Source organism: Nerophis ophidion, linkage group LG05 (genome assembly GCF_033978795.1).
Source record: "Nerophis ophidion isolate RoL-2023_Sa linkage group LG05, RoL_Noph_v1.0, whole genome shotgun sequence".
NCBI lineage: Eukaryota > Metazoa > Chordata > Actinopteri > Syngnathiformes > Syngnathidae > Nerophis > Nerophis ophidion.
In genome coordinates, this window is record NC_084615.1 from 12,906,916 (window position 1) to 12,928,479 (window position 21,564).

At 38.8% G+C, this 21,564-nt stretch overlaps 1 protein-coding gene across 3 annotated transcripts in view; it reads right to left on the reverse strand.

Annotated features, from left to right (window-relative positions):
• Window positions 1-21,564, reverse strand: part of fgf13a (fibroblast growth factor 13a) — a 263,927-nt gene that overhangs the window by 125,741 nt on the left and 116,622 nt on the right. For 2 of the 3 annotated variants that reach the window (XM_061900045.1, XM_061900044.1), the window contains exon 3: window positions 2,279-2,446. The exons of the other annotated variant lie outside the window; for it this stretch is intronic. In XM_061900045.1, coding sequence (XP_061756029.1) covers window positions 2,279-2,446 — 168 coding nt within the window. The remainder of the gene's footprint in view (window positions 1-2,278; window positions 2,447-21,564) is intronic. 3 annotated transcript variants of the gene reach the window in all.

The window sequence follows — 21,564 nt, forward strand, 5'->3', positions numbered from 1 at the left end:
CGGCGACGTCACATTCTGACGTCATCGCCTCCAGCACGATAAACAGAAAGGCGTTTAATTCGCCAAAATTCACCCATTTAGAGTTCGGAAATCGGTTAAAAAAATAGATGGTCTTTTTTCTGCACCATCAAGGTATATATTGACGCTTACATAGCTCTGCTGATAATGTTCCCCTTTAACATGCTTCAAAACTCACCATATTTGACACACACATCAGGACTGGCGAAAATTGCCATCTAATAAAAAAAAAAAACAACACTCGGAATTGCGCACGAATAGGGGAAAAAACACAGACAAAACTGCTTTTAACTTCCGTTAGAAATGTTGTGGAGACATGAAACAAAAACCTCTATGTAGTTCTGACTAAGACCTAGATTTCATACTCTGACATCCTTCAGCAAAAATCAACAGGAAGTTGGCAAAAAAAACCCTTCAAAACAAAAGTTTCCTAAAAAATGTCATTTTTGCCTCTTTGAGCTGTAATTTGACCCCTTAAAATGCTTCAAAACTCACCAAACTGGACACACACATCAGGACTGGCGAAAATTGCCATATACTAAAAAAAACAACCCCGAAACTCAAAATTGCGCTCTAGCGCCCCCTAGGAATAAAAAACAGACATAACTGCTCTTGGGAATAAAACACAGACAAAACAGCTTGTAAATTCCAGTAGGAATGTCAAAGAGACATGAAACAAAAACTTTTATGTAGGTCTCACTTTGACCTATATTTCATTCATTGACATCCTTCAGCAAAAATCAACAGGAAGTTGGCAATCACCCCTTCAAAACATAAGTTTTGTAAAAACCCGTCACCTTTTTTCAAACATTATCTTGCAAAGTCTACAAAGTAATACTTGCAAATGAGAAGTCTAAGAAAACAATATAAGACAACTGGAAAGTCATTAACTCACTGTTAAATAGCGACGTCACGTACGGCCGCAGAATTGGCCGGCTCAAACACGTGGCGAGGAAACAAGCATTCAAGCAGCACTCAGAGTGGACTGTTACATGTAATGTTGCAATTTTCCATGCCAACAAATAATGTCTGATAAAAAAATTCCACTTTCCCACAATGTGCTAGCTCAATGATAATTTAGATGTGTCGTATATGATTAGCATTAGCGATTTTACGTGGCAATTTCAACACCTTCAAATTTGGCACCACGGTCGAGATGCACGTTTCAATCAAAAGAACCGGTGTGTAATAAGTACAATACTTACACGGTAAACACTTTTTAGGGCACAAAAGAGGACTAAATTCAGCTACTTCCTGGCGAGGCAACAGACCACAGTTTATACTGCCATCTAAGGTCTTGGAATTGATATATATATATATATACACGTGTGTATGTGTATATATGTATATATACATATATAAAATGTATGTGTGTATATATACGTATGTATGTATATATGTATGCATGTGTATATATATATATGTGTGTAAATATACATATGTATGTATTTATGTATATATGTATGTATATACATATATGCAAATATGTATGTATATATATATTCATATGTATGTACTGTATGTATGTACAAATATGTATGTGTATATATACGTATGTATGTATATATGTATGCATGTGTATATATATATATATATATATGTATGTATGTAAATATACATACGTATGTATGTATATTTACACTGTATATTGTATATACAGTGTATGTATGTATATATGTACTGTATATACAGTGTATGTGTATATATATGTATGTATGTATATATATATATATATATATATATATATATATATATATATATATATATATATATATATATATATATATATATATATATATATATATATATATATATGTATATATATATATATATATATATATAAGTATATATATAATCACAGGAAGTAAACCAGCTAATAATAGCTGCTGAAACATGAAGAAAGGGTGCAGGATTAAACAAGCTGGGCTTCTCTGTACCACTTTTACTGCGTAATTGCGGCGCAGTCTGACGTCAAGCATGTGCAAACTCAACTGGACCTTTAGCATTAGCATCCGAGCAGCCCCCCCCGCCCCCCAGGTCGTGTTGCATGGACACACCGCAGGGACGCCGGCGTGGGCTGCTCTCTGAAAATGGGGCAGCAATGAACCACGGCTAAGTCTGGAGGCTCGGAGAGAGCTAGCGGTTCACACAGAATACCAGAGAGAGAGAGAGAGAGAGAGAGAGAGGTGTTGGTGAGGTGGGGGATGCAGGCAAGGGGGGAGCATCAGCAAATGAAAACAAGGAGGGGGTGCGAACAAACCTTCGGGCTCAGCGTTCTCTTTGTGGACGGCTTGCTTCAGCGGGCAGCAGAAGATTTCGTGACACTTAGCACGAAAGGGGGAGCCTTTACTCCTTATATCCGCAGAGTGGATGGAGTCCTGCCGTAACATAATGTACTCCTGGGTACCTGGGGCGGCATCATCCTGGACTGCCGTGGTGCCACAACAGAACGAAGTGGGGGTTAGAAAAGTCACACCAAAGAAAGGAAGGAAAAACAACAACAACAACAACAACAACAACAAAAAGAAGTAGGCAAAGAATATACTTGGAATGGAAGTGAGAAAAATACAGTTGAATGTTCATGTTGAGGCCAGCATCGTGCAGACTGCTGGAGGGGCTACCTCAGGGGTCACCAACGCCAGCTCGCCCGTAAGAACCAGATGAGTCGCCCGCTGGCCTGTTCTTAAAATAGCTCAAATAGCAGCACTTACCAGTGAGCTGCCTCTGTTTTTTTAAATTGTATTTATTTACTAACAAGCCAGTCTCGCTTTGCTGGACATTTGTAATTCTAAGAGAGACAAAACTCAAATAGAATTTGAAAATCCAAGAAAATATTTTAAAGACTTGGTCTTCACTTGTTTAAATAAACTCATTTATTTGTTTTACTTTGCTTCTTATAAATTTCAGAAAGACAATTTTAGAGAAAAAATACAACCTTAAAAATTATTTTTGGATTTTTAAACACAAATACCTTTTAAATTCATTCCTCTTCTTTCCTGACAATTTAAATCAATGTTTAAGTGAATTTATTTTTTTCAATTGTAAAAAATTATAAATACATTTTAAATTAATTCTGTAGTTTAGCTTCTGTTTTTTCGAAAAAAAATATTTGTGAAATATTTCTTCAATCTTATTATGATTAAAATTCCCAAAAATTATTTCGGTAAATCTAGAAAATCTGTAGAATCAAATTTAAATCATATTTCAAAGTCTTTTGAATTTATCTTAAAATTTTTGTTCTGAAAAATCTAGATTAAATAATGATTTGACTTTGTTAGAAATATAGCTTGGTCCAATTTGTTATATATTCTAACAAAGTGCAGATTGGATTTTAACCCAATTAAAAGATGTCATCAAAATTGTAAAATTAATCTTAGTCAGGAAAAATTACTAATGATGTTCCATAGAAAAATGTTTTTAATTTTTTCGAAAAGATTCGAATTACCTAGTTTTTCTCTTCATTTTTTTCGGTTGAATTTTGAATTTTAAAGAGTCGAAATTGAAGATTAACTATGTTTCAAAATTTAAAGCACATTTTTTCGTGTTTTCTCCTCTTTTAAACCGTTCATTTAAGTGTTTTTTTCATCATTTATTCTCTACAAAAAACCTTCCGTAAAAGGAAAAAAAATGTATGGCGGAATGACGGACAGAAATACAAATTTTTTAAAATATATATAGATTTATTTATTAAAGGTAAATTGAGCAAATTGGCTATTTCTGGCAATTTATTTAAGTGTGTATCAAACTGGTAGCCCTTCGCATTGGTTTAAAAAAGGTTGGTGACCCCTGTGCTACCTTATCGGACGTACCCCGCTTTTACTGTGCAAGCAAGGCGTGAGGGCATGCACAGGTAGCACCAGGCAGGGGGGAGGGGGGCGGGGGGCATTCACCCCAAGTCACTTTTATACGTGCAACACAACATATGTGTCTAATCCTGTTCTGGGATCCTGTGAAAAGCCCTGCATCTGTGTGTGTGTGTGTGTGTGTGTGTGTGTGTGTGTGTGTGTGTGTGTGTGTGTGTGTGTGTGTGTGTGTGTGTGTGTGTGTGTTGTGTGTGTGTGTGTTGTGGGCATGCACGCCAGGCCCTGCTTGGCACCAACCGGTGACCCACTTTTACCACGCTGTTGATGGATTAGCAGCTAACAAATCAGGCCAAATAAACGCTATCTTCTTTCCCTCTAGATGGATGTGAGAATGCCACCTCTATTAATGGAAAAATGGCGACGCAGAGGCGCTTCGTGAGCGACACCAAACCACCCGGAACACAGTAAGTGTCCTGCACGTGTCACAGGTGTGTCAAGAAATCCAATACTTTCATAAATGCGACCTGTTGGTGTCTGCAATTTGGCGACGCAAGTATTCTCATAATATTTACAAATAGTCAGCGGGCTAATAGCTGCTATTTTGTCGTCATCCGGCAGATAATGAACATACCTCAAGTCAGCAGTCGTTTATTGTCCTTCAATCTTACTATGCGCACAGCATTAACTTGTATGACCCAATCCAAACAACCTACCCTAGTCATGGTGCAGAAAAAAATAATAAACCAGCACAAAAATTCAACAAACATGATCACACATAAATTTCCTGCTCATTGAACTTTGCTGATTTTATAAATGAGACCCGCTTGCATCTGCAATTTGGCCCGCAAGACGACACAAGTATTCTCATTTTATTTACAAACAGTCAGCGGCTTAATATCTGCCATTTTGTCATCATATAGTCGCCAATGAACATACCTCAAGTCAGTGGCTGTTTATTATACTTCAATCTTACTATGCGCACAGCATTACTTGTATGACCCAATCCAAACAACCTACCCCAGTCATGGTGGAGGAAAAAAAACAATTAACCACTACAAAAATTTAACAAACATGGTAACACATAACACATCATGCTCATTGAACTTTGTGGATATTATAAATGTGACCCGCTAGCATCTGCAATTTGGCCGGCAAGATGGCACAGGCATTTTCATATTATTTACAAATAGTCAGCAGCCTAATAGTCGCCATTTTGTCGTCATCTCACGGCTAATGAACATACCTCAAGACAGCGGTCGTTATTGTACTTCAATCTTACTCTGCGCACAGCATTCACTTGTATGACACAATCCAAACAACCTACCCTAGTCATGGTGCAGGAAAAAATCATTATACAGCACAAAAATTCAACAAACATGGTCACACATAACACTTCTTGCTCATTGAACTTTGCGGATATTCTACATGTAACCCGCTTGTGTCTGCAATTTGGCCCAAAAGACCACACAAGTATTTTCATATTATTTTCAAATAAATAGCAGGCTAATAGTTGTCATTTTGTCGTTATCTGGCGGCCAATGAACATACCTCAAGTCAGTGTCCATTTATTGTACATTAATCTTACTCTGCGCACAGCAATAACTTGTATGACCCAATCCAAACAACCTACCCTAGTCATGGTGCAGAAAAAAATTATAAACCAGCACAAAAATTCAACAAACATGATCACACATACATTTTCTGCTTATTGAACTTTGCTGATTTTATAAATGAGACCCGCTTGCGTCTGCAATATGGCCCGCAAGACGACACAAGTATTCTCATTTTATTTACATAACAGTCAGCAGCTAAATAGCTGCCATTTTGTCATCATCTCGTGGCCAATGAACATACCTCAAGTCAGTGGCCGTTTATTGTATTTCAATCTTACTCTGCGCACAGCATTAACTTGTATGGCCCAATCCAAACAACCTACCCCAGTCATGGTGGCGGGAAAAAAACAACTAACCACTACAAAAATTCAACAATCATGGTCACACATAACACATCCTGCTCATTGAACATTGAGGATATTATAAATGTGACCCGCTGGCATTTGCAATTTGGCCGGCAAGATGGCACAAGCATTTTCATATTATTTACAAATAGTCAGCGGACTAATAGTCGCCATTTTGTCGTCATTTCAAGGCCCATGAACATACCTCAAGTCGGTGGTTGTTTATTGTACTTCAATCTTACTCTGCGCACAGAATTAACTTGTACGACCCAATCCAAACAACCTACCCTAGTCATGGTGCAGAAAAAAAATATTAACCAGCACAAAAATTCAACAAACATGGTCTCACATAAAACTTCCTGCTCATTGTACTTTACTGATTTTATAAATGTGACCCGCTTGCGTCTGCAATTCAGCCGACAAGACGTCGCAAGTATTTTCATAATATTTACAAATAGTCAGCGGCCTAATATATGCCATTTTGTCGTCATCTCACGGCCAATGAACATACCTCAAGTCAGTGGCCGTTTATTGTACTTCAATCTTACTCTTCGCACAGTATTAACTTGTATGACCCAACCCAAACAACCTACCCTAGTCATGGTGCAGAAAAAAGTTATTAACCAGGACAACAATTCTACAAATATGGCCACACATAAAACATCCTGCTCATTGAACTTTCCGGATATTATAAATGTGACCCGCTGGCATCTGCAATTTGGCCTGCAAGATGGCACAAGCATTATTTACAAATAGTCAGTAGCCTAATATCTGCCATTTTGTCATCATCTCACGGCCAATGAACATACTTCAAGTCAGTGGCTGTTTATTGTACTTCAATCTTATTCTGCGCACAGCATTAACTTGTATTACCCAATCCAAACAACCTACCCTAGTCATGGTGCTGTAAAAAATTAGTAACCAGCACAAACATTCAACAAACATGGTCACACATAAAACTTCCTGCTCATTAAACTTTACTGGTTTTATAAATGTGACCCGCTTGCGTCTGCAATTCAGCCGGCAAGACGACCCAAGTATTTTCATATTATATACAAATAGTCAGCGGCCTAATATCGGCCATTTTGTCGCCATCTGGCAGCCAATGAACATATCTCAAGTCAATGGTCATTGTTCTGCCCTCACTGAATGTGTTGAGGTTATAAAGCTTGGCAGACAGCTAACAACCAATCCAGGACATTCGAATAAAGTTCCAAAGCAGATGAATCCATTTAGGCTCTTTATTGTCGTTGATCTTGCTTTGTCTTGCACTGGATTTTTATTTTGTATTATTATTATTCTTGTAAAACTGAAATACACACAATGACAATGTATAAGCTAAATGATTCAATTAACGTACTGAAATGTAATACACAATATGTAAACATTAGCTTTACACAAATATACAGCATTATCACCAAACAAATACTGCTGAGTGTTGAAACTATTTCGACGGTGGAAATATGCAACCGGCAGCCATTTTAAATCCTCAAACATTCATTAAAATAGTGCACAAAAATCGCTTTTCAATACACATCTTACTATCAAATTTAGCCACTTTCCACCTTAGTATTGAGTTACATAAACAAGTTAAACAGTTTACTTACAGACTTATCTTTTCCAAAGCTTGTAAGAGTTAACACAACTCGTCTATTTCTCATTTTTTATGAACTAAACTAACATCGTAAACTGGAAGTGTCCAAACTGAACCGGAAGTGCCAAACTAATAACGCCCAGCATTTCCCATCGCCACAAGGTGTCAGTAATCGTCCACAATCAAACGGGCATAACAGTCATTTATTGTACTTCGATCTTACCATGCGCACAGCATTAACTTGTATGACCCAATTCAAACAACCTACCCTAGTCATGGTGCAGAAAAAAATCATTAACCAGCACAAAAATTCAACAAACACATAATACTTCCTGCTCATTGAACTTAGTGGATATCATAAAAAAAAAAAAAAAAAAGACGTGCAATCAGCATTAAAAAAAATCAAAAAATCAAAACTACACCTGTTTAAAAATGCAAAACACTCTCCTCATTATAGCTGCTGTAGCACATGGAGCTTAATCACAAAGAGCTGGGTTCCAAGTGCAGTTTTACAACAAACTCAAGAATAATACATCCAAACATGGGAATAACCGACAGCCATTCTGCCAGAAACAAATCCCTCGGCTTACACAATCTCAAGTCGCAGCCCGCCACCCGGTTTCCTGGAAACGTGCACCTTTTGTGCGTCCACCCCGTAAAACGCACACACACACAAGCAGATAACGGAGGTTTGCACAGGCGGAAACATTTCACTGCTGCTCCTACGTCCCTTTGACTCCTCAATAACACACAGACACCTCTGCACCCATGGGAAACACACACACACACTTACACACACACACACACACACACACACACACACACACATAGTCAGCTGTAGAGAAAGCCACCACTACTAAAATGTTATGGTGGCATGAGAGGATATATCATAGCTTCCCCCGGTAAGAATATGACCCGGTTTTAGTGAGGCCCACTCGGATTTAATTAAAGGAGGACTTGGACTGTCTATCGAAGGGAACCAAACCTGGAACTTTCCACAAATTAATCAGGAAAATATTTGAATATTAAGTTAAAGGCCTACTGAAAGCCACTACTAGCGACCACGCAGTCTGATAGTTTATATATCAATGATGAAATATTAACATTGCAACACATGCCAATACGGCCTTTTTAGTTTACTAAATTGCAATTTTAAATTTCACGCCGAAGTATCCTGCTGAAACGTCTCAGTATGAATACGTGTGCGCGTGACGTCACGGATTGTCGAGGACATTTTGTTCCAGCATTTTTCCCAGCTATTAAGTCGTCTGTTTCCATCGCAAAATTCCACAGTATTCTGGACATCTGTGTTGCTGAATCTTTTGCAATTTCTTCAATGGACAATGGAGACATCAAAGAAGAAAGCTGTAGGTGGGAAGCGGTGTATTGCGGTCGCCTTTATCAACACAAACACAGCCGGTGTTTCATTGTTTACATTCCCGAAAAATGACGGTGAAGCTTTACTATGGAACAGAGCGGTCAAGCGAACACAGTTGGATTGGACCACACACACAAAGTACAGTTTATTATGCAGTGTTCATTTCGAAAGATCGTGTTTCGAAGAAGGTCCCTTGCAAAGGGCAGAGAGGGGCATCGCCACCACCCGTTGACCGGTGCTGAAAAAAGGTGCGGGGCCATCTTTCAGGTACGACCATATAATCTCACTAAAACACTAGTAACACAATAAGCAGATAAGGGATTTTCCAGAATTATCCTAGTAAATGTGTCTAATAACATCTGAATCGCTCCCACTGCCCTCTATCTTTTTTGTTTCTAGTCCTTCACTGTCACTTTCCTCATCCACGAATCTTTCATCCTCGCTCAAATTAATGGGGAAATCGTCGCCTTCTCAGTCCGAATCGCTCTCACTGCTGGTGGCCATGATTGTAAACAATATTCAGATGTGAGGAAGTCCACAACCCGTGACATCACGCGCACATCGTCTGCTACTTCCGGTACAGGCAAGGCTTTTTTATTAGCGACCAAAAGTTGCCAACTTTATCGTGGATGTTCTCTACTAAATCCTTTCAGCAAAAATATGGCAATATCGCGAAATGATCACGTATGATACATAGAATGGACCTGCTATCCCCGTTTAAATAAGAACATCTCATTTCAGTAGGCCTTTAAAGCAGCAGTGATTGTCACACACACACTCGGTGAGGTGAAATCCGTCCTCTGCATTCAACCTATCCCTTTGTTCACCCTCTGGGAGGTGAGGGGAGTAGTGGGCAGCTGCGGCGGCCGCGCCCGGGAATCATTTGTTTGAGTCTCTGTTTGTTTGCTTACTACTAAAAGACAAGTTTTCTATTTTATTTAGGGACTAAATTACAAAAATAAACATGTAATTCATGTACCCTAAGATTTTTTTGTCACAATAAAGACAATAATGACAATTTTTGTGGTCCCCTTTAGTCCAAAAAGTATCGAAATGCTGTATATGTTGGTACAACCTTACAGTGAGGTTACCATTTCTCATTCAAATAGAATAGAAAGTACCTTATTGATCCCTGGGGGAAATTCAGCATTCACATTATATGTTAACAATATATATACAGTCTATTATACAGCATTATCCACATGTGAATAACACAAATACAGTCTATTATACAGCATTATTCACATGTGAATAACACAAATACAGACTATTATACAGCATTATTCACGTGTAAATAATAATATAAATACAACCTATTATATAGCATCATTCACATGTGAATAACATAAATACAATCTATTATACAGCATTATTCATGTGTAAATAATAATATAAATACAGTCTATTATACAGCATTATTCACATGTGAATAATATAAATACTGTCACTTATACAGCAATATTCACATGTGAATAATATAAATGCAGTCTATTACACAGCATTATTCACATGTGAATAACGCAAATACAGTCTATTATACAGCATTATCCACATGTGAATAACACAAATACAGTCTATTATACAGCATTATTCACATGTGAATAGCATAAATACAGTCTATTATTCAGCATTATTCATGTGTAAATAATAATATAAATACAGTTTATTATACAGCATTATTCACATGTGAATCACATAAATACAGTCTATTATACAGCATTATTCACATGTGAATAACATAAATACAGTCTATTATTCAGCATTATTCATGTGTAAATAATAACATAAATACAGTCTATTATACAGCATTATTAACATGTGAATAACATAAATACAGTCTATTATACAGCATTATTCACATGTGAATAACATAAATACAGTCTATTATACAGCATTATTCATGTGTAAATAATAATATAAATAGTCTATTATGCAGCATTATTCACATGTGAATAGTATAAATACAGTCAATTATACAGCAATATTCACATGTGAATAATATAAATGCAGTCTAATATACAGCATTATTCACATGTGAATAACATAAATACAGTCTATTATACAGCATTATTCACATGTGAATAATATAAATACAGTCTATTATACAGCATTATTCACATGTGAACAATATAAATACAGTTTATTATACAGCATTTTTCACATGTGAATAATATAAATACAGTCTATTATACAGCATTATTCACATGTGAATAACATAAATACAGTCTATTATACAGCATTATTCACATGTGAGTAATATAAATAGTCTATTATACAGCATTTTTCACATGTGAATAGTATAAATAGTCTATTATACAGCATTATTCACATGTGAATAATATAAATACAGTCTATTATACGGCATTATTCACATGTGAAAAGTATAAATTGTCTATAATACAGCATCATTCACATGTGAATAATATAAATACAGTCTATTATATAGCATTATTCACATGTGAATAGTATAAATTATCTATTATACAGCATTATTCACATGCAAATAATATAAATACAGTCTATTATACAGCATCATTCGCATATGAATAATATAAATACAGTCTATTATACAGCATTATTCACATGTGACTAACACAAATGCAGTCTATTATACGACATTATTCACATGTGAATAGTATAAATACAGTCTACATGTGAATAGTATAAATTGTCTATTATACAGCATTATTCACATGTAAATAATATAATTAGTCTATTATAGAGCATTATTCACATGTGACTAACACAAATGCAGTCCATTATACGACATTATTCACATGTGAATAGTATAAATACAGTTTTGTTTACATACAATAAGTCAGAGGAGCAAGCGGTGGTCAGGCAGGTGATGGACTCTGCCAGGAGGACCAACAAGGGACGCTGGGTACGTATGTGTCGCCTTCATCTTTAGCCCAGGCCTTGATGGAGAGCACACACGGGGGATTGAAAGGCGGGCGTGATGGATGACGTCGCCGGGACCACACCCACTTGTCCCTCCCTATCTGCGGTGTGAGCTGTCACTCGGCTTCATTATGCGCCACCCACCACCTACAGGTTGCCACTCTGGACCTTCCATAGATGTCCTTGCACCTCTGACAGCCATAAATCTCTCCGAGTGAGTCCGACGAGGAGGAGGAGGAGCATCGTTCTTGCTTGGGTTAGTTGCGCATCTATTTAAGCCCCGCCCCCACGCACACAGACAAGGCATGGTGGCCTTTTATTTATGTCCCATGTGATGTGTGCTGACAGTATTTACTACGTGGAGCAAGTTTTATGCGATAACGCTCCGCTGCCTTCTTGTCCGAACACGCCTGAAGACAGGATGCTACGTAACAGGGCATTGTGGGTTCAACACCCCTTGCCCCGCCCCCATGGCCATGATCCCCGTCTTATAGTCACATGCAGGAGTTCAAGGGCGAGTCTTTTCAAGTGGATTCAGTGGAATGAGCTTCCCGTTATCGCACGCAGTGACCTATCCCCAAGTGCAAGTCTTTGGAGGTGGGAGGGGCCTATCCCCAGGTGCAGGTCTTTGGAGGTGGGAGGGGCCTTTCCACATGTGCATGTCTCTGGAGGTGGGAAGGGCCTATCCCCAGGTGCAGGTCTTTGGAGGTGGGAGGGGCCTTTCCCCAGGTGCATGTCTTTGGAAGTGGGAGGGGCCTTTCTCCAGGTGCATGTCTTTGGAGGTGGGAGGGGCCTTTCTCCAGGTGCATGTCTTTGGAGGTGGGAGGAAGCCGGAGTACCCGGAGGGAACCCGCGCAGTCACGGAGAGAACATGCAAACTCCACACAGAAAGATCCCCAGCCCGGGATTGAACTCAGGACCTTCGTATTGTGAGGCAAACTTCTTGTTTGATATATATATATATTGTGTATTATTATATATATTGCGCATATATATAAAACATAGAGCAATATCACACCCTTGTGGAACTGTGCCGTCACTACTCCCCCTGTATAGAAAACAAGCTGATGTGTAGTAGGTACAATATTAAACACTTTTTAGGGCGCAACAAAAGACTAGAGCTGGACTAATGGCAAAGACTACTTCCTGACAAGACAACAAAGAGTAGTCTATACACTACTGCTATCTAACGTCTTGCAATTGCAACTTTATGTAAAATCTACAATTCCGAGCACAGTCCGTCGGCGTCTTCAGTCTCAGAGAAAAAAAAATCTAGTTTTGTATGAAGTCTGGCTCGCAGTGTGACCTAAAATGCATTTTAAACAATTAACAGTCTGATGCAGCAATCTTGTGGTGAACATTATTCATTGCTGTCAAAAATTTGCGAGCATAGCAACACTTTATACGACCCAATCCAAACAACCTTTCCTGATCATGGTGCAGAAGAAATATAACTAACACAAAAAGTCGAAAAAATTGGTTGCGCATTAGGACCAACTTGCTCACTTAACTTTGTGGAAAGTGTAAAAAAAAATAATAATTCCAGCCACCATACGCAAATTAAAACTACACCCATATAAAATCCGCAACAAGGCAATATGCACAACACTTTCTCTCCATACTTTGCCATGTTTTGGGAAATTTTAGCTGTTTGTTATTTCTGATTGGTGACAAAACTTTGAGTAGGTTGTCACGGGAGTAGAGAAGATAGGAGTCGAACTTTCACACACTCTTAATATTCACTGTTTTATCATTTATACCTCATACTGCTATATCTTACGTCACAAACAACGCTCTGATGTATATATATATATATATATATATATATATATATATATATATATATATATATATATATATATATATATATATATGTATACACATATGTATGTATGTATATATATACATGTATATATGTATGCATATATATATGTATGTATGTATATATGTATGTATATATATGTATATATTTATGTATGTATGCATATATATATGTGTATGTACACACACATATATATATATATATATATATATATATATATATATATATATATATATATATATATATATGATAAATGGGTTGTACTTGTATAGCGCTTTTCTACCTTCAAGGTACTCAAAGCGCTTTGACACTACTTCCACATTTACCCATTCACACACACATTCACACACTGATGGAGGAAGCTGCCATGCAAGGCGCTAACCAGCACCCATCAGGAGCAAGGGTGAAGTGTCTTGCTCAGGGCACAACGGACGGGACGAGGTTTGTACTAGGTGGGGATGGAACCAGGGACCCCTGAATAATGTGAATAATGCTGTATAATAGACTGTATTTATGTTATTCACATGTGACTAAGGTTGTATAATAGACTGTATAGTACATATATATATATATATATGTATATATATATACATATATATATGTATATATATATATATATATATATATATATATATATATATATATATATATATATATATATATATACATATATATATATAACTGCACAGCTATGACAATTTTTATATGGTAAATTAAAAAAATATTTATAAACAATTAAATACATGAAGACACCAAAAAGCACTGAAAATTGGTACCACTTAGTACCGATATTGATATATTGATTCCCAGCTCAAAACAGGTACCCATCACTAATCAATTGCCGTGTTTTGGTAATTTTTAGCTGATTGATATTTCTGATTGATGACAAAACTTTGAGTGGGTGCTCACGGAAGTAGAAATGATAGGAGTCAAACTTTCACACACTCTTAATATTCAATGTTTTATCGTTTATACCCCAGACTGCGCATAATAAAACATGGATCAATATCACCCCCTTGTGGAACTGTGCCGTCACTACTCCCCCTGTTTACATAACAAGCTGGTGTGTTGTAGGTACAACATTAAACACTTTTTGGGTGCAACAAAAGACTAGAGGTGGACTAATGGCAAAGACTACTTCCTGACAAGACAAATACTGCCATCCAACGTAATGTAACCATAACTGTGAGGTAAGTGTAACCCTTAAAGTAACTTGTTAGGTGTGTTTGAATTAAACATGCCATGTCCAGTATTGTCTAAGTCTTGTTAAAGGCTTCCGTATTTTGAGGGCATGATTAGCCATTCTAGTACCAGTATTACAGGCATGGTTTAGTAACAGGAAGAAGACGGTGCACCAGGACCTGATGACTTGGTCAACATAGACGGCTTGTCGACATAAGCGGGTTTCTCATGCTTTTCATCGAAATGTCAAACCTTCACCTCTGACCATTTGACCTCTCGGTTTTAATTCTGAGATTTTGAGGGGTGATTGATGACTATCTGAGGAATGTGTGTATAAACAAAAACTGTAAACGTACAAACAAGGAAAGTGTGTACTGTTGTAGGAGGTTGGGTATACATAAACATAAACATACATTTAAACATATATGCATATAAACATATAGAGATAAAAACATACATATACCATACATACATATAAAGATACATATTAACATATATACATATAAACATACATAAACCATAAATACATATAAACATACATCTTAACATGTATACATACAAACATCCATATGAACATATATACATATAAACATAGATATAAACATACATAAAAACATATATACATATAAACTTATATACATACATTAGGGTTGTCCCGATCCGATATTTGGATTGGATCGGCCACCGATATTTGCCAAAAAATGCGTATTGGCAAGGCATGGGAAAATGCCGATCCAGATCCAGTTTTTTAAAATATATATACCAGATATACATATAAACATACATCTTAACATGTATACATACAAACATCCATATAAACAAACATACATTTGAACATATATACATATAAACATAGATATAAACATACATAAAAACATATATAGATATAAACTTATATACATACATTAGGGTTGTCCCGATCCGATATTTGGATTGGATCGGCCACCGATATTTGCCAAAAAATGCGTATCGCCAAGGCATGGGAAAATGCCGATCCAGATCCAGTTTTTAAAATATATATATACCAGATATACATATAAACATACATATTGACATATATACATACAAACATCCATATAAACAAACATAGATTTATACATATATACATATAAACATACATAGATATAAACATACATAAAAACATATATAGATATAAACTTATATACATACATTAGGGTTGTCCCGATCCGATATTTGGATCCGATCGGCCACGGATATTTGCCAAAAAATGCGTATCGGCAAGGCATGGGAAAATGCTGATCCAGATCCAGTTTTTAAAAAATATATATACCAGATATACATATAAACATACATATTGACATATATACATACAAACATCCATACAAACAAACATACATTTAAACATATATACATATAAACATACATATAAACATACATAGATACAAACATACATAAAAACATATATAGATATAAACTTATATACATACATTAGGGTTGTCCCGATCCGATATTTGGATCGGATCGGCCACCGATATTTGCCCAAAAATCCGTATCGGCAAGGCATGGGAAAATGCTGATCCAGATCCAGTTTTTAAAAAAAATATATACCAGATATACATATAAATATAAATATTAACATATATACATATACACATCAACATAGATTTAAACATACATACATATAAACATATATAGATAAAAACATACATATACCATATATACATATAAGTGTACACGTATAAACATATATACATATCAATCAAAGGCCTCCGTCAGTCGTAACGACTATGGATACTGCGCCAGTCCAGAGGTGAAGTTTAAACTCAGCGACAACGCCTGCTGTGGCTGATGAGTCCGATGTGGGAGAGGCAAACACGGCCGCATTTACTGCAGATGTAGCTGGAAGGCACAACTGCAGGAGTGCTTGTCTTCCGCTTGGTTCTTTTTTCATTGGCTGTGGCATGGATCTTTTCCTCGCCAGTCTTCAGCTGTTTGTGAAGGACACTGCGCCATTTGCTGCGGCCAGCCACTACTTCTTCCCAATGTTCAGTGTTTATGTCCAGGGCTTTCATGTCCCGCTTGCAGATATCTTTGAAGCGCAGTTTCGGCCGGCCAACAGATCTCTTGCCAGAGGCAAGTTCGCCATACAGGATGTCCTTTGGGATACGTCCATCCTCCATACGGCACACGTGGCCGAGCCAACGCAGCCTGCGTTGTCTGAGCAGCGTGAACATGGTAGGAAGACCAGCGCGTTGGAGGACTTGGGCATTCGTCACCTTGTCACTCCAATGGATGCCGAGGATGCGGCGAAGGCAGCGCATGTGGAAGGTGTTCAGTTTGCGCTCCTGTTTGGAGTATGTTGTCCATGTTTCGCTGCCGTAGAGAAGAGTGCTGACAATGCAGGCGTTGTACACTGCCATCTTGGTAGGAGTTGTCAGCTTCCGGTTCTCCCAGACGCGGGTTGTGAGGCGCCCTAGGGTTGTGGCAGCTTTGCCGATACGTTTGTTGATCTCACTATCAAGGGACAGATTGTCACTGATGGTGGATCCCAGGTAAGTAAATTGGTGTACTATTTTGAGTTGGTGCTTATCAATTGTGATGGCTGGTGGAGTGTCCACTTCCTGACTCAGCACATTGGTCTTGTTTAGGCTGATGGAAAGCCCAAAGTCTTTGCAGGCCTGGGAGAATCTGTCCATAAGGCACTGGAGTTCTGGTTCAGTGTGCGAAATGACGGCGGCATCATCCGCAAAGAGCAGGTCCCGGATGGTTGTCTCACGGACTTTGGTCCTTGCTTTAAGACGGGCTAGGTTGAAAAGTCGGCCGTCAGATCTTGTACGTAGATATACCCCTTCTGTTGCAGTCCCAAAAGCATGTTTGATGAGCAGGGCAAAGAAGATACCGAAAAGGGTAGGAGCAAGGACGCAACCTTGTTTGACTCCGCTCTTAATGTGAAATGGGTTGGATATGCTACCCTCATACTGGATGGTTGCCTTCATGTCGTCATGGAAAGATCTAATGAGACTATGGAGCTTTGGAGGGCATCCAATCTTGGGTAGGATGCTGAAGAGCCCTTCTCTGCTAACCAGGTCGAAAGCCTTGGTCAGGTCAATGAAGGATATGTACAGGGGCTTCTGTTGTTCCCTGCATTTCTCCTGAAGTTGGCGTAGGGAGAATATCATGTCCACTGTAGAGCGCTTGGCGCGAAAGCCGCATTGAGATTCCGGGTAAACGCGCTCAGCAAGAGTCTGAAGGCGCACAAGCACGACACGGGCATAGAGTTTTCCTACTATATTCAAGAGGGAGATGCCCCTGTAATTGTTACAGTCGCTCCTGTCGCCCTTATTTTTGTAAAGGGTGACAATCTTGGCATCTCTCATGTCCTGCGGCACGGCTCCCTCTTTCCAGCACTGGCAGAGGACATCATGCAAAGGCTGCAGGAGGGTGTCTTTACAGCGCTTGATGAGATCTGGGGGGATGCCATCAGTACCAGGTGCTTTGCCAATCGCTAAGCTGTCGATCGCTTTGTGAAGTTCAGCAAGTGTTGGTTCAGCATCTAATTCCTCAATGATGGGCAGCTGTTCAATGGCATCAAGGGCTGAGGCGACTACAGTGTTCTCTCTGGAGTAGAGTTCTGAATAGTGCTCTACCCATCTGTCCAACTGCTTGCCCTTGTCAGTGATAACTTCCCCGCTGGTGGTCTTTAGGGGGGCTGTTTTGCTCTGTGTTGGGCCCAGAGCAGCCTTTATGCCCTCGTACATCCCTCTGATGTTACCTGAGGTAGCTGCAGACTGGATGGATTCACTGAGTTGTTGCCAGTATTCATTGGCACAATGTCTTGCAGTCTGTTGCACTTTGCTTCTTGTAATTCTCAGTGCTTGCAGGGACTTCTCATTCGGGGAGCGTTTGTATTCAGTAAGGGCAGCACGCTTTGCTTCAATGACAGGGGTCATCTCGCTGGACTTGGCAACAAACCAGTCGTTGTTTATGAAGATCTTCCTCCCAAATGTTGCAAGGGCTGTTTTCTGAATAGCCTCCCTGAGGTGGCCCCATTTCTCGGAGGCAGAGTAGTGCTGGTGTTCTTCAGACAGGATGTTGTTGAGGGACTTGGCAAACTCTTCTACTTTCTCTGGAAGATGCATGCTGGTGGAATCAATGCGGGGTTTGCCTTTCTGTTTGGAGTTTTGAAAAATTTTTGGTTGTAGCTTGATCTTGCAACAGACAAGTGAATGGTCGGTGTCGCAGTCTGCGCTGTGGTAACTACGAGTAACGAGCACAAACTTGAGGTTGGCTTTTCGGATCAGGATCATGTCTAGCTGATGCCAATGCTTTGAGCGGGGATGGCGCCATGTCACCTTGTGCTGTGGTTTCATCTGAAAGTAGGAGTTGGTCACGCAAAGGTTATGGTAGGAACACAACTCCAGTAGCCGTTGCCCGTTCTCATTGACTTTGCCAACTCCGAAGTGTCCAAGACAGGAAGGCCATGAGTCATGGTCAGCTCCCACTCTCGCATTGAAATCACCGAGGATGAGGAGATGTTCCTTCGGGGGGATGTTCTTGATGACGTCATTCAAGTTGGCATAAAATGTGTCCTTAACTTCTGCTGTAGACGTTAGAGTGGGGGCATAGGCACAGACTAGGGTCACTGGGACATCAGAGGTGTGGAGATGGAGTGTCATCAGGCGTTCCGATCCTTTGTCACCTGGTTCAACCATCTTTAACAAGGTGTTCCTGACAGCGAATCCAACTCCATGCTCTCTGCGGTCTCCGGCACTCTTTCCTTGCCAGAAGAAGGTAAAGTCTTTCTCCTTGAGGGTTCCCGAGTCGGCTAGGCGGGTCTCTTGCAATGCAGCTATGTCTACCTGGAGTCTCAGTAGCTCATTGTTAATGACAGCCGTTTTTCTTGCATCACTGATGTGTTGGAGATCATTTGAGTGTCCGGGTGTCATAGTCCGGACATTCCAGCTTCCCAGTTTTAGGACTGGGCACCTGTTTTTCATACTTTGTTTCTTGCTTGGTGCAGGTCTTACAGTCTGCTTGTCGGTTTTACCTAATCCCCATGCACCCAATGAGGAAGGCAGACTGTGGCGGGACAGCACCTAATTGGCTGGGGGCTGCCCAGCTTAAGGCGGGCAGTAGCTGTCCAATGAAATTCAAGGATCTCTCCCACCGTCGGAAGCAACCCCTGGCGCTATGCTCTACGCCAATCGAGCATTGTAGCTTATAACCGGTAGACTGTTGCTTCCCGTTTGTTGTTTCCACGCTATGACACGAGGCTGGAGTGACCTCTCCAGGGCGCAAGCCAGGGCAGAGTAGTATGGAGGTCAAGCTGTTGCCCATGCAGCAGGACCCCCCTCTTCACACTGATGATGGATCCAAAGGAGCAGCAAGAGCTGGTACAATTTGGCACCAACAGTGTCGCAGGAGTTGCCAGTGCACCGCTGTAGCCAGCAGTGGACCACCTTAGGGACTCCGTCTCCTGATTTTTTCCTCAGGGTTTACTCCCGAAGCCTTCCCCAAGAAAGGTATACCACAAGGCAGTGGCGGTTTTGGATTGGAGTTTACCTTCTCCTAGATGGGTCACCTTACTGGGCTAACGGGTCCCATCTACCCGTTATATAAACATACATATACAGATACATGTATATAAAACATATATACATATAAACATACGTATAAACATATATACATATAAACATACATATAAAGATATATGTATATAAAACATATATACAGATTAACATACATATAAACATAGATACATATAAACATGTATACATACATATAAAGATATATACATATAAAACATATATACAAATAAGCATACATGTAAACACGCATGTATCACTGGATGAGTCAGAGTTGTATGTCGTCCGTTTAGGAAGCTGGTGGGTGATGGAAGTGTGTGGGATTGAGACGTAAAATATCACACAGAAGTCTCACTCTGATGAAAGAAAACAGTGTGGTCATAAACTAAAATAGCATAATGCCTCCAAAATGCTTTTTTTTAAACAAAAATGGACAAATATTGTGCCAATATGCGCCACAGTTCACTTTGGAGCACACACACTGTGACTATTGCCGCATCTTAACCTACTTTATGGATTATTTTAAAGTTTTAGAAGTAATAAAATTAAGCTTTTATAATCTTAACGTTACATACGAATAATATTATATCATGAAAATTGATTTTTTTTACACAGATATATTTTTATTAACCTTAAAAACACTTTTTTGTGGTGGTATAAGGAAAAAAAAAACATCACTTTTAACACACCTTTGAAGGTGTGGGTCATTGGTAGAATATGATTGGCTCCATCTAGTGGTACATTAAATAATCACTTCATTAAGTATCCAAACACAGTGTTACTGTTCAAACTGTGTGTAATGTTACAGTGGCCCAGAATATTCAATATATACTTGTTAAATAAAACCTCTGCCTTGGTTTTAATGAATACACATGCCTACTACGCTATAATGTTTTAAGGCTGGTCATTACGTGGAATGCAATTTTTTTTACTGAGTTGTAAAAAGTTTGAGAAGCACTGTACTCTGTATGTTGTTAATTCTTACATGAATTACTGCTGACTGAAATTGTTTTTAAAAAGTTCAAATCGATTTGCCAACTAAACGAGATTAGGGCTGTAACAATTAAGAGATTAAAATCGATTAATTTGATGAGAGAAAAGCTTTGATTTATTTCATACTGTTTCATTACATGGTTTAATGAGTTTAACTAATAACAAAAAAATGATAAAAGTGCCCGGAACTTTAAAAATATGCAAACAGGGTTTCCGCAGGGTCACGGAAAAAGAGCGCACATAAAAGCTGTAACGGTTTGTGGTTGACGTTTTTTTTTATTTAAGGACCGAATGGGACAGTGGACCCTAATGTATTTCTAAGGTTTTATTATTATTATACCGCCGCCTCTTTGAGCTGTAATTTGACCCC